Consider the following 26,683-nt stretch of genomic DNA (forward strand, 5'->3'; position numbering starts at 1 on the left):
TCTTCTTTCTAATCTTAGGGATGAGAAAAAGACTGGAGGCAGAAATCTAAAAGGGGCTGTCAACAACAAAGAGCTTCTACATCCAAGGTAATGCTGTGAGGTTGGTGAAATGAATATTAGGTGTAGTTTGCATGTTGTATGGTGATGAGGCATTGCTGAAGTACGTTGAGAAATGCTGACTACTTAGTGATGGGCAGTAGATTCCTCTGCTCTCATCAGGGTCTGACTTCTTTTCACAGTGTTATGGGGGTGCAATCATTCTCCATCTTCCAACTTGTCAAGCTCAGAGCAATTAGAAACATGCCCAACCATCTCCACTTACTCTGCACCAAGCAGCTGTGAATCCCTTTGCCTCTTGGGTCTCATAGTCATTCATACTGAGAGCACCAGAAGCACTCAGAATTTCTCAATTCAGCAAACACTCCATGGACACACTGAGCGAAAGGAGGGAGTACAGAAAAAATTTCACTCAAATTTATTTTTATGACCCACATATTTCTGGCTTTGAGCTCACAGATGCTGACAAGCACCTCTCTATTAGAAGTTACTTCATCTGACCCATTTTGTAAAGAAAACTTGCCCTCACACAAACACCACATTTCCCTGTATCTATGGGGACAAGACTGTTTCCTTGAGAGAAAAAGTGCAGAAGCCCTCCAGGCAAACTCAGCATCATGAAATGTAGTTCACAACATTGTGATTGCATGAACATTTTCCACACAGAAATCTCTGACTTGAACCTTTGTACTCCTTGGACAGGTCCTGGTGCCCAGAAGTCCCAGATGGCCAACAGCAGCTCCATCAGCGAGTTCCTCCTCCTGGCGTTGGCAGACACGCGGCAGCTGCAGCTCCTGCACTTCTGGCTCTTGCTGGGCATCTACCTGGCTGCCCTCCTGGGCAACGGCCTCATCAGCACAGCCGTAGCCTGCGACCACCGCCTGCACACCCCCATGTACTTCTTCCTCCTCAACCTCGCCCTCCTCGACCTGGGCTGCATCTCCACCACTCTCCCCAAAGCCATGGCCAATGCCCTCTGGCACACCAGGCACATCTCCTACGCAGGATGTGCTGCACAGCTCTTTTTCTTTGCCTTCTTCATCTCAGCAGAATATTCCCTTCTCACCGTCATGTCCTATGACCGCTACGTTGCCATCTGCAAGCCCCTGCACTACGGGACCCTGCTGGGCACCAGAGCTTGTGCCACCATGGCAGCAGCTGCCTGGGGCTCTGGGCTTCTCCATTCCTTGCTGCACACTGCCAATACATTTTCCCTGCCTCTGTGCCAAGGCAATGCTGTGGATCAGTTCTTCTGTGAAATCGCCCACATCCTCAAGCTCTCCTGCTCAAAATCCTATCTCAGAGAAGTTGGGCTTATTGTGATTACTGCCTTTGTTTTACTAGGGTGTTTTGTTTTCATTCTTTTCTCCTATGTGCAGATCTTCAGGGCCGTGCTGAGGATGCCCTCTGAGCAGGGACGGAACAAAGCCTTCTCCACGTGCCTCCCTCACCTGGCTGTGGTCTCCCTGTTTCTCAGCACTGTCATGTTTGCCCACCTGAAGCCCTTCTCTATTTCCCTCCCATCCCTTGACCTGGTGGTGGCACTTCTGTATTCAGTTGTTCCTCCAACACTGAATCCTATTATCTATAGCATGAGGAACCAGGACATCAAGCATGCCCTCAGCAAAATGTTGCAATATGCACTACTCCAGCTTCAATAAAGTAAGCATTGTCCTCACGTGATTCCCAGTCATTGTTCTTCCTATTTTATATGTGTTTGATCTTTTGTTTTTGTTTGTGTGATACTCTAATCTGCAAAAAAATGTTGCATTTTTTCCACTTCTTCTTTTGCGTCTATTTTCTGTTTTTTCACGCCAAGAGCTCATGCAAAGATGGAACCAGGTTCCCTGAATAGGTGAAAAGACACTAAAAAAGCTTTCCAAATTACTTTTCCTTTGCTCTTCTCTCTTTCTGCCTTGCCTGGATCTGGATCTGGGGGAGGTACAGCCACAAACAGCAGCACAACATGCTCTTTTCATTCCTGGTCTCTTTACACTGCTCTCAAGTCCTTGCATTTGTGCAGACCTGAAGGTCTTGTGTGTCTCACCACAGCCCTGTTGTCTCTACAGCAGCACTCCGGGGCTGCAGTCAGTAGGCGGCAATATGAAGCGCTGTGTCAGAGCTGGTCTCCTTGCTGCAGCACCATAACAAGAGGGGCTCTTCAGAGCAGGACCAGAGAACTGGAGGCCTCTTCCAAAGGAATGGTGTAAGGACTATACCTGAGGAGCTGCTCCCTGAGAAGATCTTCTGACCTCGAGATCTTCTGGTGTTCTCCACTGAGTGACGGGGACAGTTTCAGAGTCCCAAGGTGATCTGTTATGGACTCAGGGCAGTGCTGTGCTTTGACATGGAAGGTGGCTCAGCACCACACGGTTGTTTGCTCACTGCTGTTATCTCAACTCTAGGAGCTCCACATTGGGCACCAAATTGACTGTGGTGGTTTAACCCGCTGGGTGGCTCAGCACCACACTGTGCTTTGTGCACTGTCCCCTTTCCCAGTGGGATGGGGAAGACAATTTGGCTGTACAACTTGTGGGCTGCAATAAGAGAGATCTCTGCTAAGAGAGATCAAAGGAAAGGGAAATACTTATGACCTATACTTATATATGTCTCACTGGTGTGTCAGAGGGAAGGGTGCCAGAGCAATATCCGCACAGAAGTGGTGGACCCCCTGCCCTGTCACAGTCGGACAGAGCTGACAGAGGGGGGTTGGAAGAGTATCCCAGCTCAGCATCACAGACACATCCCCTGCCTGCCAACCCCAATAACCCTGGTCCCACTAAGCAACAGGTTTGAGATGCTGGAAATTGAAGGGGACATGAGTGGGGAGTCTGCCTAGCAGGGAGCCTAGGCTGAGGCAGTCACCCCCATGCCTTGAAACTGCCTCTGTCAGGAAAGGCAGGAGGGGAATTGTGGTGGCTGATTCCCTTCTCTGTGGCATGGAGGGCTCCATTTGCAGGCCCAACCCGACCTGTAGGGAGGTGTGCTGCCTCCCTGGGACCCACATCAGGGACATCACCAGAAAAGTCCCAGGTCTGGTTTGCTCCTCTGATTACTGCCCATTACTAATAGTTCAGGTAGGCAGTGATGAAATTACTCAGGGAAGCCTGCGAGCTATCAAAAAGGACGTCAGGGGTTTAGGGCGAATGGTTGAAGGAGTGGGTGCACAAGTGCTGTTTTCCTCTCTCCTTCTTCTGGGGTGGTGAGGGATATGGAGTGGTCCAGGAAATGGCAGGCTTTGAATAAGAGGCTGGAAGGTTGGTGCCACCACAGGAACTTTGGGTTCTTTGACAGTGGGGCAGTTAGCTTGGCACCTGGCCTGATGACTGCTGACTGGTCTCACTGCTCTCTGAAGGGAAAGCGGATCCTAGCCCAGGAGCTGGCAGGGGTCATTGAGGGAGCTTAAAACTGGTTGTGATGGGAAATGGGAATAAAATGATTCTTACATTTTACTACTGTGTTTACTCACACTTTACTCTGCATCTTACTCATACTCGTACTCTGGGTTTAACTCATACTTTTCTTTGGGTTTAACTCATACTTTACTCAAGCTTTATTCTTTCTTTTCTCCATGTGAGAAAAACTCACACTGCACAGCGGGGGTACTCACACTCTAGTCCAGGTGCACGCACACACTACTTTGGGTTTTACTCACACTTTACTAAAGGCTTACTCAAACATTACACCAGGTTTACTCACACTTTACTTTATGTTTACTCATGCTTTACTTCAGGTTTACTTATACTTTGTGGAGTGTTTACTCACTTTTTACTCAGGATGTACTCACAACATACTCCAAGTTTACTCACACTTTGGGTTTACTCATACTTTATACTGGCTTTTACTCAGCCTTTACTCTGGGTTTACTTACACTCTACTCCAGGTGTTCTCATATTTTACTTCGGATTTACTCACGCTATACTCCAGGTTTACTCACACCTTACTTCAAGTTTACCTGCACTTTCCTATGGGTTTACTCACACATTGTTTTGGGTTGCCTCACACTTTACACCAGTTTGTTCTTACTTTTCTCTTGGTGCCCTCAATTGTACTCCATGTGTTCCCACACCTTACTCCAGCTTTTACTGACACTTGACTCCAGGTTCACACCTAATTTACTCCGGGTTCACTCACACTTGTTTCCAGTTTTACTCACAAGTTTTTCTGTGTGTGCCCACACCTTTCTCGTGATTTTATTTGCAATTTAGTCCAGGTTTTACTCACAGTTTACTCAAGGTTTACTCACATTTTACTCTTGGCTTAGTCACACTTTGCTCCTGGTTTTGCTCACACTTCACGCCATGTTTACATACACTTCACTTTGGGTTTACTCTTATGCTGGAGATGGAGAGGTCAGCTCAGCCTTGCAGAATGCTGACTCTCTAATAATGAGGCTCTGGAAAGGAGACAGAAGCTCTGAATAAACAGGGGTGTTTTGTACCTAGCCATAAGATGAGCTCTCTGCTGATTTTGAAGACTTGTTATGGAATTTGATTGCTTTCTAGCCAGTGGATTGTTAGTGGAAATGTACTGAATATGTGTGTCAGAATACAAAAGGCTTGCTTTAGAAAGTAGAGACAGCATCATGATCATATGGTGGCAATATCCCCTCTGCATCCAGCGTATGTGCAGCACTGTTTAAACATAACTGCTTTATAACTACTCTGTTGTTACAGAGTTTGAATTCTCCATGTCAGTTTCGTCCCTAAGTTTGGCACTCGTCAGCCCTCCTTGAGAGTGCCCGGTCCCAGCACGTTCCCATCAACTCAAAGAGATCACCACTTTGCTAGTCCTGAAAGGAGACCCTGGGAGAAGAACCCTTCTGCATGGTGAGAAGAGGCCGCAGGCCCGAGTCCCAGGCCCCATCCCTGGGCCACTTCCCCACTGCGCTTCGATCACTGCCCATGTGGCCTCAGTGCACAGAGGGCAGCTCCTTGGGGCGGAACAGGAAGCAGCAGCCGGCATGACCCCTGGAGCTGCCCTAGCGCTGAGCAACGGGCCATCACATGGGGCTGGGGCCCGGAGCTGATACCGATGGTGTGCAGGGGAAACGCAGGGAGGGAAAGACTGAGGGGCTTCTTGCCTTGTGTCCCTCCCTCCTCATGGCTTCCAGGATTCTGCAGCATCATGCTTTGATGTATCCATGCCGTTTCTGTGATTCTGAAGTCACTCCATCCATCTCTGACACTCGGATTCCACACCACCACACACAGCTGCACACAGAAGCTGCCGCTCAACGCGTCCCCGCACTTCCTTCCCCTCCATTCTGTCACCCAGCTCTGGGGATGCCCGTTTGGGGCCGTCCTCCCACATTCAGCAGGGTTCCACCCAGCACCGTTCACAGCATTTGAATGTGAAACTAGAACTGAGATAGCACCATCACATCCAGCAGCAGCATGCCCTGAGGAGGCTCAGACAGCAGCTGTTGCAAAGCCCATGGGCCCTCGGTGCCCAGGGACACTGCTCTCCCCCCATCCACCCAGCCTGTGATGCCATCACAGAAGGCTACCAGGTTGGTCGAGCACTATTTCCTCTTGGTGAAGCCATGCTGACCACAAAAATTGGCTCTCTAGATAAGGCTGTCTAGGGCCCCGTCCAGCCTGGGCTTGAACACCTCCAGGAATGGGGCATCCACAACTTCTCTGGGTCCTTCGGTCAGTTCCTCACCACCCTTAAAGTGGAATTTTTTCCTCTAACGTTTATTTTTAAGATGTGTGTGTGCAAGATTGTTTCTCGGTACTGAAGTGCCAACAACTGGCACTTGGTGGATAAGTGTGTTTTTCTAACTTAGCAATTTCTCAAAAGGTTCTCCTGAGTGCTATTACTGACATTGTCGGGAGTTCAGCAAATTACCAAATCATTCAGAAGGGAGGCATGGCTTGAGCTACAGTGATGGAATTGACTGCATCTGACAGCAAGAACAGAAATAATTAACCTGCATATTGGTGTAATTTGGGAAGTTGTGTTAGTTTTATTAGTAAGGAAAATAGCAGGACATGAAAGAACAAAACTGAAAAAACAATGAATATAAGAAATGAGTTTTGCTTCAGTAAATAAAAAATAAGAGGGGTAAGAAATCCTAACAAACTGATTTGATATGCAGCCATTAATGCACAAAATCTGTTGTCTTTAGGTTAGAAGCAAGGAAAGAATAAAATGCTTTTGGTCTCAACCCAGGAACTGTTTAACTGCATTTTCTCCTCCCCTGTGCTGTTGAGGAGAGGCAGTGACAGAGCAGCATAAGAGGCATCTGGGAGCCAAGCAAGGTGAGCACAGCACAGCTGGGCACTGAGTTCCAGTGATTTTGGGGTCCCAACCTGCAGCATGAGGCTCCATGTACGTTCCCCCCTGCTGGACAGCCCAGCCCCACTGACCCACAGGCAGCCCCTGGCAGCTCTGTGCAGGCACTGTGTGGAGCAGCATGCCCCCAGCACAGCCCTGACAGCCCGCACTGCCCTTCTGCTCCCTCACCAGCTGGACCCTGCCCGGTGCCAATGTGTCCCACACAGATCACAGCCAGCCCTGCCCCGGGCTCTGTTGGGCTCTGGGCCTTCACAGGGACCAGGCCAGGCTACCCATGCCCCAGTGCAGGTACTGAGCCCAGTAGGAATGTGGAATGGTCCCATTTCAGCCCTCAGCAGATTTTGGTGAAAAGTGCTGCTTTGAACCGCTGGTCTGAGGTCTGGGGCTGGTGGTAGCTTCCTTGAGCAGTGTCTCCTTTCTGTTCATGCAGCAAGAAGCTTTGTTGGATCTGTGCCCCGAGGGACCCTGCTTTGTGGCATCATGGGCATGGGGTGGTCTCCAGAGCCCCAGGATCTCCTCTGACTGCTCCGTCCTCCTGAAGGCTCCCAGATGCAGCAGCCCTGCAGCAGAGCACCCAGAAGAGGGCTCATCCTGTGTATGGTCATAACCAGACCCTGGTGCTCCAGCTGCCCCCAGCACCCACGCAATCTTGCCTAAGGGCCGCTTTCAGGGAAGTGCCAAAGTTGCAGCGGGGACTGAGGAACAGCCACAAGGTCACAGGGCTCCTGGTCATACAAGCATCTGCAGGGAAATGTCATGCCCAGGACAGCTCCCACCACTATCCATCCCTCCTCTGACCTCCATGGCCATTCCTGGGTGGCTCTGTGCTGGCCATGCTGGTCAGGGTGAGCAGCAGACCCAGATGGATGACGCCGAGTGCAGCTAAACTCCTCTCTGGGAGTCTGTGGGTGTGCAAAGCAAATGGAATGATAAGAGAGCATTTCCAATAGCACTTGGAATGTTCAGATACAGCAAGAATGACAGGAATCCCCCCATTCCATGCAGCGGTACATCCCCACTGCCACAGTGAAGACTGCAGACACCTCATTTCCCTGCAGATACAGAGACACTACACAGAGGATACAAGAGTCAGCTCTGATCCACATCAAATATGGGCTCCAGGAGGAAGAGAGCAGGTTGATGCCTCAGCAGACATAGAATAAATCAAAATATTACTGTAACAGCGTAAGAAAAATTAATAAACATAAAAAAACAGCAAACAAATTAAAAAATAAGAATAAAAATAAATATTATAAACATAGATGAGCAATACAGGCCTGCACTGGGACAGTCTGTGAGTCATTTGTAGAGAGATGAGAAGTTTGTTATTAATGAAAAGTGTCCATGACATCAATTTCCCCAATGCGTCTTTGAGGTCCGGGTTCCTCATGCCACAGATGAGGGGGTTAGCTGCTGGAGACACCACTGAGTATAGAAATGACACCACCAGGTCCAGGGATTGGGAGGAAATGGAGGGAGGCTTCAGGTAGGCAAACATGCAAGTGGTGACAAAGAGAGAGAGCACAGCCAGGTGAGGGAGGCACATGGAGAAGGCTTTGTGCCGTCCCTGCTCAGAGGGCATCCTCAGCACGGCCCTGAAGATCTGCACACAGGACAGCGCAATGAAGGCAAAACACAAGGCAGAAGCCACCTTGCTCAGGATGAGCCCTGAACTGAGTGAATTTTTTTTTCCTTCTCTTCAGGCAGAATGTCTCCAGTTTCACCCAGCACTTTCATCCTCCCACTGTGTACGAGAGCGCAGAGCCTGGCTCTGTATTCTCCATGATCTCCTCACAAGCTCTCACATGCTGCAGTGATGTGCCCACAGCCTTCCCTGGTTTCTCTGCCAGGATACACAGCTGCCTCCTACCTGGCTCTTTGTGTACCAAGACAACTGCTCCCCCCCTTCCTACCCACCTCCCACCTCCCACCCCACTGACTGTGTTGGGTTTCCTATCTGTGGCTTATCACTGTGATGTCCCTGCCCCATACTTGACACAACCGTGCCTGGACTGCACAGGACAGGTGTGTTTGAGGTGGGAAGAGTTTCCCCAGCACAAGTGCCCATGGCAGCCCTCAGTGCACCACACTTCCAGGCATTCCTGCTTTACAGGTCCAGTGCTGCCCCAGCCATGTCCCACACATGGGTCTGCAGACAGCCCCGCTCTACCACCAGGAGCATGGAGATGGCTTCAGGAAAAAGCTCTGCCATCAACATGCAGTCACTGCTGGAAATGGCTGATGTGAGAGGCTGAGGGTGACAAATGTCCAGAGCAACCCTCCTGGTCCACCCATGTCCCCAAGGATGTAGACAAGGAGGGGAGTATGGAAGTGAAAAGAGAGCAGCAACACAAAGACCACCTCCTGCTGCTGTCTGTGGTCATTGGACCTGGGAAGCAGCAGCCCCATCTCAAACTCAGATAAGAGGATGGAACTCCTGGGCAGTGAGGGGCAGCCGCCATGGACACCGAGGCTGCTGCTGCGTGTTGCAGCTGGGTTCCTGGACCCTGCACTACTCCTGCATACGTCAGTTGCTCCTCTACTTTCACAGATAGTAAAACATGGCAGCAGAGACAGACAAATTTCTGCTGGCTTCTGTATTGTGTGTATCAACAGAGCAACTTTTTCTACAGGCACATGAGATGAGTGTGTCAAAACACTACAGAAATGTAGTAGGGCAAGTGTAACACTTTTGAAATTAAAGTTGTGCCTGTGAAAAAAATAATGACAACGGATTGTATTAACAATTTCAGAGTTACCTTGGGACTCCTGTTAGACAACCAAGCATCTTACGGATGCTGTAGAAGTATGTATTGCTCACTGCAGCCTTGAGCTCCTGGTTCCTCAAGCCGTAGATGAGAGGATTCACTGCTGGAGGCACCACTGAGTACAGAAATGAAACCAGCAGGTCCAGGGATGGAGAAGAGATGGAGGGGGGTTTCAGATAGGCAAACATGGCTGTGCTGACAAAGAGGGAGACCACGGCCAGGTGAGGGAGGCACATGGAGAAGGCTTTGTGCCGTCCCTGCTCAGAGGGCATCCTCAGCACAGCCCTGAAAATCTGCACGTAGGAGAAAAGAATGAAAGCAAAACACCCAAAGAATATAAGGGCACTAAGCATAATAAGCCCAAATTCGCTGAGATAGGATTTTGAGCAGGAGAGCTTGAGGATCTGGGGGATTTCACAGAAGAACTGATCCACAGCATTGCCTTGGCACAGAGGCAGGGAAAATGTATTGGCAGTGTGCAGCAGGGCATAGAGAAGCCCAGAGCCCCAGGCAGCTGCTGCCATGGTGGCACAAGCTCTGTTGCCCAGCAGGGTCCCATAGTGCAGGGGCTTGCAGATGGCAACGTAGCGGTCATAGGACATGATGGTGAGAAGGGAATATTCTGCTGATAGCAGAAAGGCAAACAGAAAGACCTGTGCAGCACATCCTGCGTAGGAGATGTGCCTGGTGTGCCAGAGGGCATTGGCCATGGCTTTGGGGAGAGTGGTGGAGATGCAGCCCAGGTCGAGGAGGGCGAGGTTGAGGAGGAAGAAGTACATGGGGGTGTGCAGGCGGTGGTCGCAGGCTACGGCTGTGCTGATGAGGCCGTTGCCCAGGAGGGCAGCCAGGTAGATGCCCAGCAAGAGCCAGAAGTGCAGGAGCTGCAGCTGCCGCGTGTCTGCCAACGCCAGGAGGAGGAACTCGCTGATGGAGCTGCTGTTGGGCATCTGCAGTTCCTGGGCATGGAGTCCTGTTCAGAGTGTAGTAGATAATGACAAGGCAAGGTAATTCTCAGAATCACTCATCCCACTGTACTATAAAATGTTTTCATTCTCTTAGGACAATGTTCCTTTAGTAACATTACTTAAACTTAATTTCATAAAGTTCAGCATTTCAGATGCAGAGGAAGCTTATTGAGCTTTTATCATCCTCTCATTTCCTAATCTTATCCCATCTCCCTGTATATTTTCAATTGTTTCCGTATCTCATATCTTTACTCCAACCGCTCCTAGAGCCCAGAAGGCCAAACTCTGTGCCCTTCAATTTCTGTGAGAGAAAGCTGCCTGTATGCAGGATACATGCATTATTCATGTCTGCAGAAAGCAATGATGATTTCAGCTGGTTCTATCCTTTGAGAAAGGAGAGGCTGAAAGCACATTCTGTACACAGAAAAAGTAATTAATTTAAGAATAAATTGGGAGTCTCAGTGATGTGTTCAGAGTTGACTGTCCCTTTAGTTTTCTGCCTCCAGTCCTTTTCCCTTCCCTGACAATAGGAAAAGGAAAGTCCCTGTCTTGTCTCTTCTCTTACAGTGTGCATTTGGAAACATTCTGTGATGCAGTGTAGCTGTGAGCCCCCTGCCCCAGGCAGCAGCTGTGGCAGCAGAAGGCCCCTGCCCTGCCGGGGGGCTCCTTCCCCCCACACGTCTCCCCGCAGCGCCCTGGGCAGCTCCCCGGGCAGGCTGAGTGCTGAGCCTGGCAGGCGGCAGAGTCCCTGCCCCGGCACACAGCCCCTGGGGCACAGCAGGGACCCTGCTCTGCACCACAGCCCTGGGCATCCGGCTGCACCCCCGGCTGCACAGCCTGCAGCCATCCTGGGACACGCAGCCCTCGGGGCTGTGCTCTGACATGGCAGAAGGGAAGACTTCATATGGAACTGGTCTTTTACATGATATAAATACACAGATTGCCATAGTAGCCTGACCTGCTATGGAGTGTTCCAGCTTTAGTGATCCCTCCACAAAAACATAGCTGCACTGCCTGTAGCAAAGGGCTTACCTTCTCAGTGACTGTGAGCAATGCTTGTCCAGTAAGCTCACAGCCTGTTCAAACTCCATACAGCCTGTATGCTCTCTTCTTTATCTCCTCTCCCTGTCACCTGCAGATGATGCCTCCAGCCCTGTTGTGTGGTGCACATGAGCTGCTCCTGGGCACAGCTGTCTCTCTGCCGCACTGCCCACTTGTATCAGTTCCCTGTGTCCCAGGAGCCCGGCCCAGCTCAGCAGCAGAGGAGGTGATTTCCTTCTCTCCCTGCAGATATCCACGGCCCTCTTGAGCTGACAGCTCAGGGTCATCACTGCAGAACGTACTTCAATGTCAATTCAGTTAATCAAAACGTCCACTCAATTCCAGAAGCATGGATGTTCCCACTAAAAGAAATTTGACCACAAGATAAGCAAATGCCACACTGGGAAACCTCCACTCAGGACCTGTAAGTGGAGTCATAAAAGTACTGAATCACGAACTGGCTTAGGTTGGAGGGGACTTTAAAGTGCACCTAGTTCCATGCCCCCAGCCATGGGCAGGGCTGCCAAACACCAGACCAAGACCCTCAGGATCCCATCAATACTGACTTTGAATGTCTCCAGTGATGGGGCATCCACAATCCTTCTGGGCAACTTTTTATGTGACTGTGTGTAAAAATCACTTTCTAACATCTAAACTAAGTCTCCCATTTTTAAATTTAAAGCCATTTCGTATTGTCCTAGTACTATCAGACCATCTAATCATAACCGTAGGCTTAGGCATCTCATCCTCAGATGGAAACCCTGGGGCTGAAAAGGGATTCTGTTCCTCACAGAACCATGGGAGCCGGGAGTCCTCATAGTGGAGTTCAGATGTGCACAACGAGGTGTGCACATCTGAGAGATGTGGACAAGTTAGAGAACCGGGCAAGCACCAACCTCATGAAGCATAAAAAGAACAAGGGCCTGATTCTGTACCTGGGAAGGGGCAACCCTGGACATACACACTGACTGCCGGATGGGATGCTGGAGAGCAGTCCCACTGAAAGGGACTGGGGGTCCTGGTCAACAGCAAATTGGGCGTGAGTCAGCAGTGTGCCCAGGCAGCCAGGAAGGACAACTGTCCCATTGGGTGCTTTGAGCATGGCATTGCCAGCTGGGTGAGGGAAGGGATTGACCCTCTCTGCTCTGCACTGCTGCAGCCTCACCTGGAGCACTGGGTGCACTGCTGGGCACCGCAGAACATAAAAGTCATAAAGCTATTGGAGAGTGTCCAAAGGCGGGCACTACAACTGAGAGATTTGAAGTTCAAAGTTTCCTTGGGGTTGACTGCTTGTGGAGAATGGCCCCTTCTCACATCCCACATCCTGGGATGAGACACACTGCCTGCATGGGACTTGGGCCTCATGGCATCCATGTACACCCCATGCAGAGCCTGGGAGCTGCTGTCCCCTTGTCTTTCATTTGACCTCATACTGGAAGGAAGGGCCCTGAGCCAGCAGGAGGGACAGGATCCCCCTGCCAAGGGTCTGGGGATCAGGGCTGGGCCTTTCTGCTTCATAACACAAAGGAGGCTTTTCTCAGCATCACAGCCACCATTGCAGTGCCTTTGCCTGCCTGTAATCATGGCTTCCAATTATCTGCTCTAACAAGTCCCTGGGGAAGATTTCCTGTTTGTGGCCCTCAGAGGGGCCCATTAATACTCCAAGAAACTTCTCTGTTCCTTCTGATTTCGAAGTCTTCTTGAGCACTTTATGCCATCTTCTCTCTTCACTGGTAGTTGATGGATTCAGCATCAAATGCCCAGTGGGGCCCATTACAGCCTAAGGAGCTGTCCTGTGCCTTCTCCCTTCCTGTCATCTTCTTCAGGTGTTCAGAACTTGTACAGCTAACTGGAGAGGTATCTGAAGAGAGCTTAAAGTGGTACAGTCCAGTGGGCATTTATGAAGTCTAGTTATTTATTTATTTATAGTTGTGTATAAACAAGAATTTAAAGCAGCACTTGGCAATTGATACTGATCCAGGATGTCCCCTAATGAGCTTTGCTCTGTCACTGTTGTGGACAAATGTCCTTCTCAACTTCCCCACCCCATTTTTACTCCCATTGGCCCCATGGGACTGGCATCACTTTTCCTCTCATCACTCTTCTCTTCTGGAGTCTCCCGCTCACTGTTAAACCTCCTTTGCACCAACTCCCACTGGCTCTCCTATGAGAACCGGCTGCATGTGGGCAATGAAAGATTTCTCTTTTTTGCAAACAAACAGAAGGAAACGTGATGCAATTGAATGAACAGTAAAACACAGTGATCAACTGCATGCCTTGTCCAAGCTGCATCTACTTAGGTTGGTCTTTCACAAGGAGTACTTGTACAAGAAATGAGTTAGACAGAGATAGGAACGGCTAGATATAATCACAGTGAAGGAGCTGACAAGAGAGTCCATCAGACTTTGGAGAGATGGAGCAGGTTCCAGTAATCTCCCTGAAGGTCACATATAAGCCAGACGGTTGGGAAGTATTTGAGTGAACAAAGAGCAAGGGATGGGGAAATGTGGAGAGCAGTGGGAAGAGAGTGTGTCCGGATGGCCTGCTGAAAACATGCCCTTCAGCATGGTCATGTATTAAGGAGAGCTGGAGACCCCTGGAGGATGAGGGACATGAAATACGCAGCAGGGTAGAGCAGCGGTGGACGCTGGGCATTAGTCACAGGGCATTGGCACTGGCACCGCTGTCTGTGTCCCTGTACCTGAAGACATCTTTCCTGCAAACACAGCTCTGGAAAGCACTGTCCATTCATTAAAATAAATTATAATTATAAAAATTACATAAAATTGCCTCAAAGTCTGGTGTTACAACTTAAAAAGAAAAAGAACTTAGGAGTATTTCTGAACTTGAGAAGTGCGTTAACACATTTTTGCTCATTTCTATCTTAGTCTTCGAACTTTGCTTCAGTTTTATTGACAAGAACATCTTTCAGCCTTACAGATTCAAAAAGAAAAGAAGATCCATTTGTGTCTTGCACAGAGCCTTGAGTCCCCCTCAGAATTTCCCTGCCCAGAACCTTCTGTGACAGCTCTCAGTCTTTGCACTGACAGAGTCACACTGTGGTTCTGATCTGTCTTCGTGCTCTCAGACCTTGTTTTCAATGGTCACATGCAGCACAGGATGCTTCTTGCTCTGGAAACATCTGCTCTCTTCCCATCAGCAATAGGCCATGAGCACATGGGATCACATGAAATCCCAGGCTGGAAGGAAACCTGGGGGATGTCTGCCGTCCAACCCAGGACAAAGAGGGACAGACCAAGTTGTTCAGCATTTGCACCTGATGCATTTTGAAAACCTCCATGGGCAGAGACTGCAGAGCCTCACTGGGTGACCTGACATCAGACATTTGGAACGCACTCCAAACATTCCTAAGATCATGATGTGGGGCATGGAGCAAGTGTGGAACCGGAATCACAAAGAAATAGTGGGTGACACATCCCTGGAGATGTTTAAGATGCTGAGGGCCCCAGGCATCCAGATCTACCGGCTGACAGCCCTGCCCACACCAAGGGGGTTGGAACTGGATGGTCTTTAAGGTCATTTCCAACCCAGGCCCTTCAAGGATTCTGTGATTCCTGTCACTCGGGATCCTGTTTGCTTAGGTATTCCCTGATCACCTCCTCTTTCACCAAGGGCACATCTGCCTTGCACCAACATTTCCCACCTGTCTCTGACACGTAGGATTCCAAGAAGCCCAGTCCAACTAATAAACAGTGAGGTGAGGAAGGAAAGGACCAAGGACTCACAGCAGGAGCTCACATGCTGGCAACTCACTGTGCACATCTGATCTGATCCAGAGAAATCCCAGCTCCTGTGGGTCCAACAGGGAGCTGAATCCCATTTCAGCCCCAGGGCTTCCATCTAGTGATGAGATGCCTGTAGTGCTTCAGCTGAATCAGTGCCTTGCACAGGGGAACTCCACCCCTCCCTGTCCTTCTCTGTGTGCCCTTTTGGTTACAGCAAACAGGCTCTGGTAGGACTAACCATATGTCTATAATTGGTCAGTGTCTTCTGGACATCTGGTGGTTAATGCAGCAGATTTCAAAGTACAGTCACGATGCTGTTGTCTTTCAGGAGCTGTTGGCCATGGAGACCCAGGGACATCTCAGGGGAGATGAGTGGGGAGGAAAAAATGACATCCTCTGCTGCTGAGCTTGGCTGTGCTCCTGGGACACAGGGAGCTCCTACAAGGGGGCATATCTGCACAGAGACAGCTGTGCCTAGGAGCAGATCCTCTGTACAGCACAAAAATACAGGGGACGTGATCTGCAGGTGGCATGAAGTTATAAGGAAAATGAGCGTGAGCAGGCTGTGAGCTCACTGGAGGAGGACTGTTCACAGCTCTTGACGAGGTAAGTCTCTGGCTGCAGGCAATGCAGCTGCTTTTAATAGAGGGATCACTAAATTAGAGACAATCCATAGCAGGCTGAAGACACACCATGTTTCCTAGTCATGGAGATAGATGTGCTTCAACTGATGGTTTCCATGCTGCAGCATCAGAGCACAGCCCTGATGACTGCATGTCCCAGGACGGCTGCAGGCTGTGCAGCCGGGGGTGCAGCTGTGCCCCAGGGGCTGTGTGCCGGGGCAGGGACTCTGCCGCCTGCCAGGCTCAGCACTCAGCCTGCCAGATGCTATATGAAGGAAATGCTCTGAGGTTGGTGAAATGAATTTTTAGGTGTCGCTTGCCAGATTTGTGGTGATAAGACCTTGCTCAGGACCCCTGAGAAAGGGTGGGCATTCCGTGATGGGCAGTGGTTTCCTCTGCTCTCAGCAGGGTCTGGCGTCTTTTCAAGGTAACATGGGAGGACATTCTCCCTTTGAAGAGTTGCATGTTCAGAGCGTTTGGAAACAAGCCCAACCCGCTCCCCTTACTTTGCGATAAGCAGCAGTGAATCCCTTTGCCTCTCAGCTCTCTCTGCCATTCACAATGTGTGCAGCAGAACTGCTCTGGATTTCTGAATTTACTTAAAACTACTTTGCCGTGGTGAGTGGGACCCGACAGCGCAGGAAAAAAACATCATTAACCTTTTCAACCCACGTATTTCTGACACTGGTAATGCATATGCTGGCAAGCAATTCTGCATTAGAAGTGATGTCACCTGACGAATTCTGGACAGAAAATCAGCACAGCAACATTATGTTCTCATGCACACACAGGGACAAGGCTGCCTCCTTGAGACAAAATGGGCAGAGGTGCTCATGGCAAAATCATCTGCATGAAATGTAGCTCAAATTGTTGACCACGATGACCATTTCCGATGTGGAATGTCTCGTCATTAACCTTCCTACTCCTTGGACAGGTTCTTGTGCTCACAGGTCCTGGTGCCCAGATGTACCAGATGCCCAACAGCAGCTCCATCAGCGAGTTCCTCCTCCTGGCGTTGGCAGACACACGGCAGCTGCAGCTCCTGCACTTCTGGCTCTTGCTGGGCATCTACCTGGCTGCCCTCCTGGGCAACGGCCTCATCAGCACAGCCATAGCCTGCGACCACCGCCTGCACACCCCCATGTACTTCTTCCTCCTCAACCTCGCCCTCCTCGACCTGGGCTGCATCTCCACCACTCTCCCCAAAGCCATGGCCAACGCCCTCTGGGACACCACGGCCATCTCCTATGCAGCCTGTGTTGCACAGGTCTTTTTCTTTCTCTTCTTCCTCTCAGCAGAATATTCCCTTCTCACCATCATGTCCTATGACCGCTACGTTGCCATCTGCAAGCCCCTGCACTACGGGACCTTGATGGACAGCAGAGCTTGTGCCACTATGGCAACAGCTGCCTGGGGCAGTGGGCTTCTCTATTCCCTGCTGCACACTGCCAGTGTATTTTCAGTGCCTCTGTGCCAAGGCAACGCTGTGGATCAGTTCTTCTGTGAAATCCCCCAGATCCTCAGGCTCTCCTGCTCAGAATCAGAATTTCTAAGGGAACTTGGACTCCTCAGTACTAGTGCCTTTATTGGTGTTGGATGTTTTGTCTTCATTGTTGTGTCCTATGTGCAGCTCTTCAGGGCTGTGCTGAGGATACCCTCTGAGCAGGGACGGCACAAAGCCTTCTCCACGTGCCTCCCTCACCTGGTTGTGCTCTCCCTCTTTGTCAGCACTGCCATGTTTGCCTACCTGAAGCCCCATTCCATTTCTTCCCCACCTGTGGATTTGGTGGTGGCTGTTCTGTATGCAGTGGTACCCCCTGTAATGAATCCTCTTATTTACAGCATGAGGAACAAGGAGCTCAAGGTTGCTCTGTCAGAACTGTTGAACAAATGTGTTTCAAAAGCAATGAACTGCTCATATTTTTCTGTACGTCATCTGTAACTCAGGTTTTAACAATATCAAATTGTCTCTTTTTGTTTTGTGTTTTCATTGGTTAAATGGAATTTATTAAATGTTTTATTCTGTGTTTAATGTATTCTAATGTTTTTCACTGTAAGTTCATTATGCCTTTGAATTTGTATTCATCTTGTTCCTTAGCAGTGTAACACAGACACCCTGCACATGACGAGCCAGGCCCTCTGTGAACCACATCAAAACAAAGGGCATGCAATGACTTTGTCTCTTGTCCATCTTGTGAGACATTTCTGGAGCTGCCTGTGTCAGTTGCTCTCAGAAACCCACAGTCCAGCAGGAAGCATATGGCTGTTAGTCAAACTGTGCGGTGACCTCAGCCTGCAATAGCTGATGGGCCATCCCTTGGCTCCTGGCTGGGTTCTGTGCTTTCAGGCTCACATTCGTCAGTGCCTCTGGCAGGCCAGCAGCAGCACCTGCTTTGCACGTTGGTTGTCAGATCCCCTCTTCCTCAGTCCCTGTGAGACCCTGCATAGGAAAAGGTCTTGGATGTGGGTTCTCATTTCAGAAGTTTCCAATCTTCCTTCTGGGCTTTTTCCTTTTTGTACAGAGCTGGGCACTGCCTCCAGGATGGTCTGTAGGAGAGGAATCATGCACAAAGGTCTGATAAAAATTAGCCGAGACCTACAGGAGCCATTCTGGAGCATAGGCTGATAGGTAGAAAGCTGTCTTTAATGAGATGACTGACATGAGGCGGTCAGGAGAAGCCTGGGGAACAGAGATGGGAGATTGAGGGGAGGGCAGAGCAGTTTGGCCAGCAAAAACTGAAGATCCTGAAGAGGAAAGAGCAGTTCAGGCAATGTTGGTGCTGCTGTGACTCACTCAGACTGCAAAACCCACAGACTTTAAGCCTTATTTGTACCTCTTAGTGCATTCCTCACCCTGTCAGGAATCCACTACAAGAATGCTGAACCTCAGAGCTTCCCTTGAAGCCCAAATTAAGAACTCCAGACCCCCAGCCATACCTTTCCTCTCTTGCCCACTCCAATCCTTAGCCCATGGGTGTCCAGCCTTTTGTCTTGCCTGGGCCACATTTAGTGAATGGAAATTGTCCTGGGCCACACAGTCTTTCCAAAAGGAATGTTTCCTATGTATTTCCATGAAAACTGCAACAGACACAAAGAGCACAATAACACGATTTGGTAGAGCAAATTCTCAGCTACAAAGCACAATGTTTCTACAGAGGTACCACCATTAGCTATGCATTTTTGCCAGTGATGAACAAGAGCCTGCATGCCATGATCATAACCATCTGCACCAGTGAAGGTGACCCACTGCCACCACTGCTGAAACACACCGCCCACTGACTCACTCTGCTCACATCCACTGTTTGGTCTCCAGGAACGTTCAGCAAGTGCTGGTGAATGTCAATGAGTGCAACTTTTTTTCCGCTTGGAGGAATTCAGTGGCACACCTTTGCTTCATATGCACCTCCACATCAGATGCCATTCTGTCAGACTGCCCCTCTGCTGCCATCTGCTACATGGCAGCGACGTGTAACGGGATGCTGGTGGGAAGGTTCAGCCTCTACAGCCATACCTCCAACATCCGCCTCTGATCTTATGGCCCAACGTAATAAAAAAGGAGGCATTACTTTTGAAGCAGCTCTCATGACTGGAGGTTGGTGGCCCTCCTGTGGCGGGGAGGTTGGAACTTGGTGACCCTGGGAGTCCTTTCCAACCTAACTATTCGATGTCTTATGATTCTCCTAAAACACACAGAATTGTTAATATGTAAGTAACAAAACATTTTCCTTTCAGGTATTTTTTCTTACAATATTGATTCAAGAAAAGAAGAAGAAGAAGAAGAGGGACAAAACCATAAAACCCGTGGGACATTTGACCTTGTTTTTGTGAAGCTGACACACCAGTCTGGTTAGATGGCAGCAGCTGTGATTCTTAGTGAGGTCTCAAGGTGTGCAGCAGAGATTTCTGATGAAATTGTAGTCTTCCTGTTCTTCCTCTTTGACAGTCTTTGTTCATAATGTGTGTTCTGCCAAATAGTGATGACATGAATACGGTGTGACTGTGAAGCAAAGGGTATATTTCTCTGCTAAGACAGGGATTATGAATATCCTGTAAAGAGACATGATCAGATTTTGAAGTTGAATATCTGATTACAATTCCATACATTCCACCTGAAAATTTCCACGGTGTGTGTTTATATCAACTGAAAATGGTCTCACAAATGTAAACTGATGTTTTTTTTTTTTTGTTGTTTGTTTGTTTGTTTGTTTGTTTGTTTCAGTCCTGAAACCCCAGGCTGTAGGATGTGGTTTCCACATGCCTGAAGGACGGGATGCCATCCAGAGAGACCTGGTCAGGCTGAGCAGTGGGCTCAGGAGAACCTCATGAGGTTCAAGAAATCCAAGTGCAAGGTCTGGCACCTGGGTCGTGGCAGTCCCTGCTACCAGTACAAGCTGGGGGATGAAAGCATGGAGCACAGCGCTGCCGAGAAGGTGGTGGTGGATGGCAGCTGGGCATGAGCCAGCACTGTGCCTTCACAGCCATGAAAGCCAACCACACGCTGGGCTGCATCCAAAACTGAGCAGTCAGCAGGTCACAGTAGGTGATCCTGCACCTCTAATCTGCACTGTGAGACCTCACCAGGAGTGCTGTGTCCAGACATGGAATCCTCAGTACAGGAGAGACACAGAGCTGTTGGAACACGTCCAGATGAGGGACACAAAAAAGATCCAAGGGATGAAAAACTTCAACTACAGAGACAGGCTGAGAGAGCTGGGGCTGCGCAGCATGGAGAAGAGAAGGCTATAAGATGAGCTGATGGTTGCCTTTCAGTGCATAAAGGGGAGCTAGAGGAAAGAAGGGGACAGGTTCTTTAGAAGGGTCTGTGGTCACAGGAGGAAGGAAAGTGGTTTCCAACTTAGAGAGGGGATTTGAATATAAGGAAAAGTCTTTGACAGTGAGGGTGGTGAGGCACTGGAACAGGTTGTCAGGGATATGGTGGATGCCCCATCCATGGAGACATTCAAGGCCAGGCTGAACCAGGCTCTGAGCAACCTGCTTGAGCTGTGGATGCCCCTGTTCATTGCAGGGTTGTTGGACTCAATGGCCTTTAAGGGTCCTTTCCAACTCTAAGGATTTTAGGATTCTAAGACTGGGCCAAGTTGGAAGGGGTTTGGTGGGTATTCCACACTCCCTAATATTCTCAGGCTGAGGGCATCACTGAAAGCACCAATAATTGGTTACCTTTCTGCAAAAACTTTGGAATCTGTGTGGCATTTGAAACTGCATCATACTGCTAACCAATTAAGTAATAGATGGAGCGGGAATGGCGGGGATGGCTGCCCCAATACGAAAGCCAGTTGTGTGTCTGCTAATACACCCGCCATGCAAGTTCATACCAAGCCAGGAGAAGATTCTATGGGATTTTACACCAGATAACCTGCACTGGTGGAAATGCCTCAGTTTGAAACCCTCCAAGATACCCCCCCCCCAGTTCCCCCCCAAATCCTTACGCATGGGAAGAAAAAAACTGTCTAGGAAGGTTTCAGTGGATTAGCACCAGTGGATTTAATCCTTCATGTCAAATAGGACTGAGCGTATTTTCTTTCCTTTTGCGTCCACAGGAATCCTGAAAGACCCACACATAGACAGGTGGATATATGTTTTAGGATGACCCAGTAGGATGAAATAATGGTACTGTGGTTTACCATGGCACTAATACAAACCCTTTGATTTGTGGCCAAAAGGATCCAGAATGGTCATGGGCACAAGCTAATGTTGGATACACCAGAAGGATGGGATTATGTTCCACCAAGAATCGTTTAAACTGGGCTACTGTGGTTATGCATGGAGCCAAAATGCATTCCAGACAGGCGGGGGACTGAGACAGAGAAAGATGGCTTCCCTTCCTGAGGAGAATACCTGGAGAAGAAATTCAGGTGAGGAGTGGAACGATCAGTGATTCTACACATGGACACGTCACCCAAATCAGAGTGTCCAGTGGCATCTCAGGCCTCGGAATGATGAAGTATTGTGCCACTGCAAGGTGGGACCGCTGGTATAACTTTACTCTGGTGGAACCCACTGCTGCGATTTGCCTTTGGCAACAATGGCAGAGGTGAATAGGGCTTCTGTTTAAATTAACAATCACACGGTCAAAGCACAAGACCCTCGGGTCCATGCACTGCCATGAGACACAGCAAGCACTGCAATGCCAAAAGGCAAAGTAGACCTAAATATTGCAACTTCAGCTTTCCACCTTTTTGGAATGAGCAGCTGGCTTGTTGGGAACGGGATGTTAAGTAGCACAGATGCTGATGTCCTGACGCACAGAGTAAGAGCTGGTACAGACAACCGAAGGAAATGGGAACATCCATTCCAATCACCCCTTTCAGCTCTAGCAGCAAGACAGCGGCTCTGCTCACCTCTTACCAATGGTTGCAATCGAATTCCATGCTACTTTGCACCCCGCAGATATAAAGGCAGCCACCAGAGGGCGCAGCGACCCATTGAAATCCAGCAATCAAAGAGCGCTCTAATCCTACCAGCCTACAAAGCAAAGCAAAGCAAAGCAAACACCCAGAGTCCTACAAAACAAGAGTGTTCCGTGCTTGGATTTCTACACTCCTACAACTCTAGAATCCCAGAATCCTAGAAACAGAGACTTCTAGGAACGTAGAACCCTGGAAAAGTAGAATCCTAGAATCCCAGTATCATGCTAGAATCTGAACGTCCTCGAATCCCAGTATCATCCAGGTTGGAGACGACCTCTGAGGTCATCAAGCCCAACCAAGGCCATATCGTGCCATGGAAGTCCCTGCACTGCTCCCCAGCAGCACAAGCTCAGGGCCCAGCAGGGTGACACAGCACAGATACTCTGACGTGGCACAGATATGGGCTTAGCGGTGGACTTGACGGCACTGAGTTAACAGTTGGACGATCGGAGAGGTCATTTCTAACCTAAACAATGCCATGATGGGGAGATGGCTGCAGAGGAGGCTGCTGGCTGAGCACCCCGAGACCTCAGACCTCAAGGCATTTCACTTGTTCAGTATTCTGCTGTTACAAAAGCCTGAACATTTCTTTTTAGATGGCTGCAAAGCAGCTGATGGGTTTTCCCGAAGAGAACCTTTGATGGGAAATTGCTACCAAGTGTTCATCCACCTGCTTTGGGTTTATTTCAAGGACAGTCTGCACCTCTCCTCAGTCAAGATTCCTCAGTGATGGCAGCATGGACAATTTGTTGGTTCTTTTCAAAAGCACTGCAGAGCAGGAATAATGCCACGTTGCATTCAAATACAGTGAATAAGGCAGCACTGATAAGCTCTGACAAATACTGTGCGGAGCAGAATCAGCCCAAAGGGAGCTCTTCCAGCTGACTGCTCTCTGGCCAGTTCCCAAAGCAAACATTCAAGTGCTCTTTTCAGAGATGCCCCACAACAGCTCTGTTCTTTGTGGGAAATGCCCCGTGAAGCTGTGACCAGCTGGCTGTTCTGTCAGACGGAGCACTTCAAATCGGCATCTCACAGTTCCTTGAAGAAGTCGTTTGCAGTTCTAAGCCATTTATCAGTGCTCTGCTATTTCTTTCCTGTCATCCAGATAAAACAAGGCTCACTTTCTTTGAAGCCTTGACAGGAGGTCATCGTCATGGGAACAAAACCCGAAGGACCCCTTTGTTCTGCTGAAGCTCAGGCACACAGCCCAGCAACTTCAGGACCTATTCAGGAACCTTCAGCCAACATTCACCCCCAGCCTTGGATTTCCTGCCTGTGTGCCCCAATGACAAACTGTCCTCATGGACAGGGGTGGCACTGCTGCCATCTCAGCCACGTGAGGCAGATTTCTGGTTGTAACATGGGGACTTCAGATGTTGGCTATTTAAAGAGAGCAGAAAATACATGACACAGCTCCTGATGTGACCATAGGAGTCTGGTCCCTCCTCAGCTGCTCCATGATTCTGTAATTCTATGGTACTGCAACACTGTGGTTCTGTGATTCCATGACTTGTTGATTCTATGAGTCTGTCACTCCGTGGTTCAGGTATTCCATGATTCTGAGATTCCGTGATTCTAAAAGTTGTGGTCATTGGGTTTGGCAGCAGTAAAGGAGGAGGAAACCTGTCTGCCATAGCCAAGGTCTGTGATTCACTCCTGACCTCCGGAATGAAGACAAAGGCACTGAGTGGACACTGCCAGCCTCCCTACGTCATGTGTCTCTGTCACCCACCTGTCCTCACTGCCCACATAGAAACACGGAATGGCCTGGGTTGAAAAGGACCACAATGATCATCGAGCTTCAATCCCCCTGCTCTGTGCAGGGTCACCAACCACCAGACCAGGCTGCCCAGAGCCACATCCAGCCTGGCCTTGACGGCCCCACCTATGGCCTTCCAGGTCCCTGTCACCAACCAGTTCCCATCTGGCTGCAGGTCCCCATTTCCTCATATTTCCATGATGTCCCCATATTGCCATGATATTCTCATGTCCCCATGATGTCCCCATATCCCCATGATGTCCGCGTATCTTCACGTCCCCATGTCCCCGTGTCCCCCTGATTTCCCAATAGCTCCATCATTTCCTCACTGCCCATGTCCCAATTGCCCTCTCACCTCCCAGTGTCCCCACGTGCTATGTCCCCACTTCCCCAAAGGATCAGCCCCACACCTTGCTGCCTCACGGGACTCAAGAGAACTCGGGGATGAGTCCTTGGACATAGCCTTGATATGGGGACAGTGCCATCTCTGGGTGGTCCTAGGAGACAGAAAGGCCAGGCTGTGCTGTGTGCTGGGACTTGGCTTTGGGCTCACTGCCATCAGGATCCCAGCACTCAGTGTTCTTCCTCTGATCCCTGCTCCCTCCTGAGCACCGGGGCCAGGGCAGAGGGTGGCTGTATGCCAGGCTCAGTCCATGCCAGGGGAGCCTGCCAAGGCCAGGGGCATCTGGGGAGCGGGAGAGGCTCTGGGAGGATAAATGCAGCCCATGCCTCCTGCAGCCTCACCCAGCTCCCAGAGCACAGAGGAAGATGAAGGCGGCTGCGCTTAGCCTCGTGATGCTCCTCGCTGCCCTGTGCCACACAGTGGAAGCTCAGGTGAAGCATCCATGGGGGATGTGGGCTGGGGCTGGAGGTGTTTGGCCATGGGGGTCCCTGATGCCAGGCTCTCTCTCACTCCCTCTCTTCCTCACCCCATAGCCACTTGTGCAAGAGCAGCCTGGTGAGGATCTTCTTCAGGTGAGTGCCCGGGCAGCCATGCTGATTGTGCCCAAGGGTGGCCCAGCAGGGAGCTCCGCAGGGATGGGTGGGGTCTGCCCCTGCCTGGGCACATCCAAATCTCTTCCATTTGCACCCTACTCCCCGTCTCTTTGGGTCCCCAAATGGCCACGTTTGGGAGCTCCAAATGCCCTCTCCTTGGGTCCTTGTATCCCATCCTTTTGGAACAAACAAATCTCCTTTCTCCTTTGGAAATCCTTAGATTTCCAAAGCTAAAGAGATGGGAATTGGCAACCCAATTCCCATCTCTTTAGGTCCCCGATCCCCTCTGTTCCATTTTCCCCCATTCTCATCTCTTTGAGATCCCAGTTCCTCTCTATCTGACATCTCCAGTCTCTTGTCAGCCCTATTCCCCCCCCTCTGGGTCCCCCAAGCTCCTGCCCTGTCCCTGTGTCCATCCCCAGCCCTGAGCTCCTCCATGGGCAGAGGCGCACACAGACCTTGGCAGCCATGGGGGTGGGGGCAGACCCAGGGCCAACCAGGGGGCTCGGATGGGGACACCCAGTTCTGCAGTTCCTCATGGCTGCCCTATGGCTCTTCTTCCCTAGGCATTGCCGTCTGATGCTGTTGAATTTCCTCCTCCTGTGAGTTGAGGGGTGACCCTGGGGCAAGGACGGGGCTGGGATGTGTTGCTGTCCTCTCTGTTCCCCTGGGACTTGGGGACACCCCTGGGGCTCCAAGGCATCTGTCGGGCTCCCTCCTACTTCGGGTGGTCAATGGGCAGGGGAAGGAGGCAACAGGGAGTAGTTGGGGCTGAGCAGACTACAGGACCACAGTGTTCTAGTGCCCACAATGGGTCCCTGCACCTTCAGGGTGTCCCTGTGTGTCCCATTGCCCCCAGCATGTCCCACTGTCCCATTACTCTCAGTGTGTCCCTAACACCCCCTTTCTCCCCAGGACAATCTCTTCAGTACAGAGGAGAATCCCCTGCATGTGAGACGTGTGGCCCTGGATCTGCGTGTCTAGGTGAGCAGCACGGGGACACCTGCAACCCCACAAGGGCACCTGGGGCACCCTGGGTGTCTCCGGAGCCCTGAGGACCAGGCATCAGGGGCTGGGAATGGATGGTATGGAGGGGACTGTCCCTGGCCTGTTCCAACAGGGAGGCCTGGGCACTGTCACCTCCAGACCTTCCCTTGCGCTCTATGGGGCTGTGCTGAGGAGGGGATTTGAATGGGGCATGTTCAGGGTGCCCTATGGATGGCCCAGGGTCACCATGCAGCTGGGACAGGGGATGTGGCTGCTGTTCCCAGGGGACCCACGTCCTGCCCTGGGTCTCTTGGCTGCTGCCCATCCTTCTCCTGCCCTAAGTCCCTGGGGACAAACCTTGCAGGGACAAGGCTTCTCCTCACCGCCAATGCCCTTGGACATCTTCTGATGACCAGTGCTGCCCTCTAATGACCAATGACAGCCTCTGATGACCGATGAAGACCCTGATGATCAATGACCCCCTCTGATGATCATTAAATCCCTCGGCAAATCTATACTCTGTGTTTCTGTGTCCTTGTCCTCACGCTCAGCAGGGACTACTCAGGTCTGCCTCTGCCTGGCAGTGGCCACCCCAAAGTGCTGGGAGGGGTCCCCAGCTCCATGCCACACACGCCATGTCCTATGTCTCTGTGGGCTTCCCCACCCTCTCTCGTCATCTGATCCAAAATCCTAAAGGACGGAGCTGCTCACGCTGCTGAGCAGCTCCAATACCCTCCCTCTGCTCTCTCCCTACTTGTCCTTCCAGTTCCGCCCAAGGGACGGAATTTACTGACGTAAGGGGAGAGTAAAAACAGCAGTAAGGTGAGAGTACAGCCTGAGTAGAGTAAGAGTAAACCCGGTGCAAAGCATGAGTAAAAGCAGGGGGAAAGTAAGGGTAAAGATGGACTAAAGTGTTAGTAAACGCGAGTAAACAGTTTGTAAACCCAGAGTAAATTGTGAATACATCCAGAGTAGAAGGGTGAGTAAATCCTCAGTGAGGACTGAGT

General features: G+C 50.3%; 3 protein-coding genes and 1 long non-coding RNA gene across 4 annotated transcripts; 3 read left to right on the forward strand and 1 right to left on the reverse strand.

The window, feature by feature from the left end:
• Window positions 1-308: 308 nt before the first annotated feature.
• Window positions 309-1,735, forward strand: LOC121107939 (olfactory receptor 14A16-like). Its single transcript, XM_040654539.1, has one exon. It carries the CDS (start codon window positions 675-677, stop codon window positions 1,716-1,718), a length of 1,044 nt encoding a protein of 347 aa, XP_040510473.1. The 5' UTR covers window positions 309-674; the 3' UTR covers window positions 1,719-1,735.
• A 7,380-nt stretch (window positions 1,736-9,115) lies between these two features.
• LOC121107983 (olfactory receptor 14C36-like) lies at window positions 9,116-9,730 on the reverse strand. The gene has a single exon (XM_040654631.1). The coding sequence runs from the start codon at window positions 9,728-9,730 to the stop codon at window positions 9,116-9,118; it is 615 nt and encodes a 204-aa protein (XP_040510565.1).
• A 6,746-nt stretch (window positions 9,731-16,476) lies between these two features.
• Window positions 16,477-17,445, forward strand: LOC769617 (olfactory receptor 14C36-like). The gene has a single exon (XM_001232903.6). The coding sequence runs from the start codon at window positions 16,477-16,479 to the stop codon at window positions 17,443-17,445; it is 969 nt and encodes a 322-aa protein (XP_001232904.6).
• Window positions 17,446-24,454: 7,009 nt separating this feature from the next.
• On the forward strand, window positions 24,455-26,191 carry LOC107049252. The gene is made up of 5 exons (XR_001461718.4): window positions 24,455-24,527; window positions 24,630-24,668; window positions 25,256-25,291; window positions 25,605-25,673; window positions 26,041-26,191. It is a non-coding gene; the product is annotated as an uncharacterized LOC107049252 (long non-coding RNA).
• The last annotated feature ends 492 nt before the right edge of the window (window positions 26,192-26,683 follow it).

Source organism: Gallus gallus, chromosome 33 (assembly GCF_016699485.2).
Source record: "Gallus gallus isolate bGalGal1 chromosome 33, bGalGal1.mat.broiler.GRCg7b, whole genome shotgun sequence".
Lineage (NCBI taxonomy): Eukaryota > Metazoa > Chordata > Aves > Galliformes > Phasianidae > Gallus > Gallus gallus.

Excerpts from the sequence above, each read along its gene's own strand:
- LOC121107983 (XM_040654631.1), bottom strand. The coding sequence starts at position 9,730 with ATGTCCTATGACCGCTACGTTGCCATCTGCAAGCCCCTGCACTATGGG.
- LOC121107939 (XM_040654539.1), top strand. The coding sequence starts at position 675 with ATGAAATGTAGTTCACAACATTGTGATTGCATGAACATTTTCCACACA.
- LOC769617 (XM_001232903.6), top strand. The coding sequence starts at position 16,477 with ATGCCCAACAGCAGCTCCATCAGCGAGTTCCTCCTCCTGGCGTTGGCA.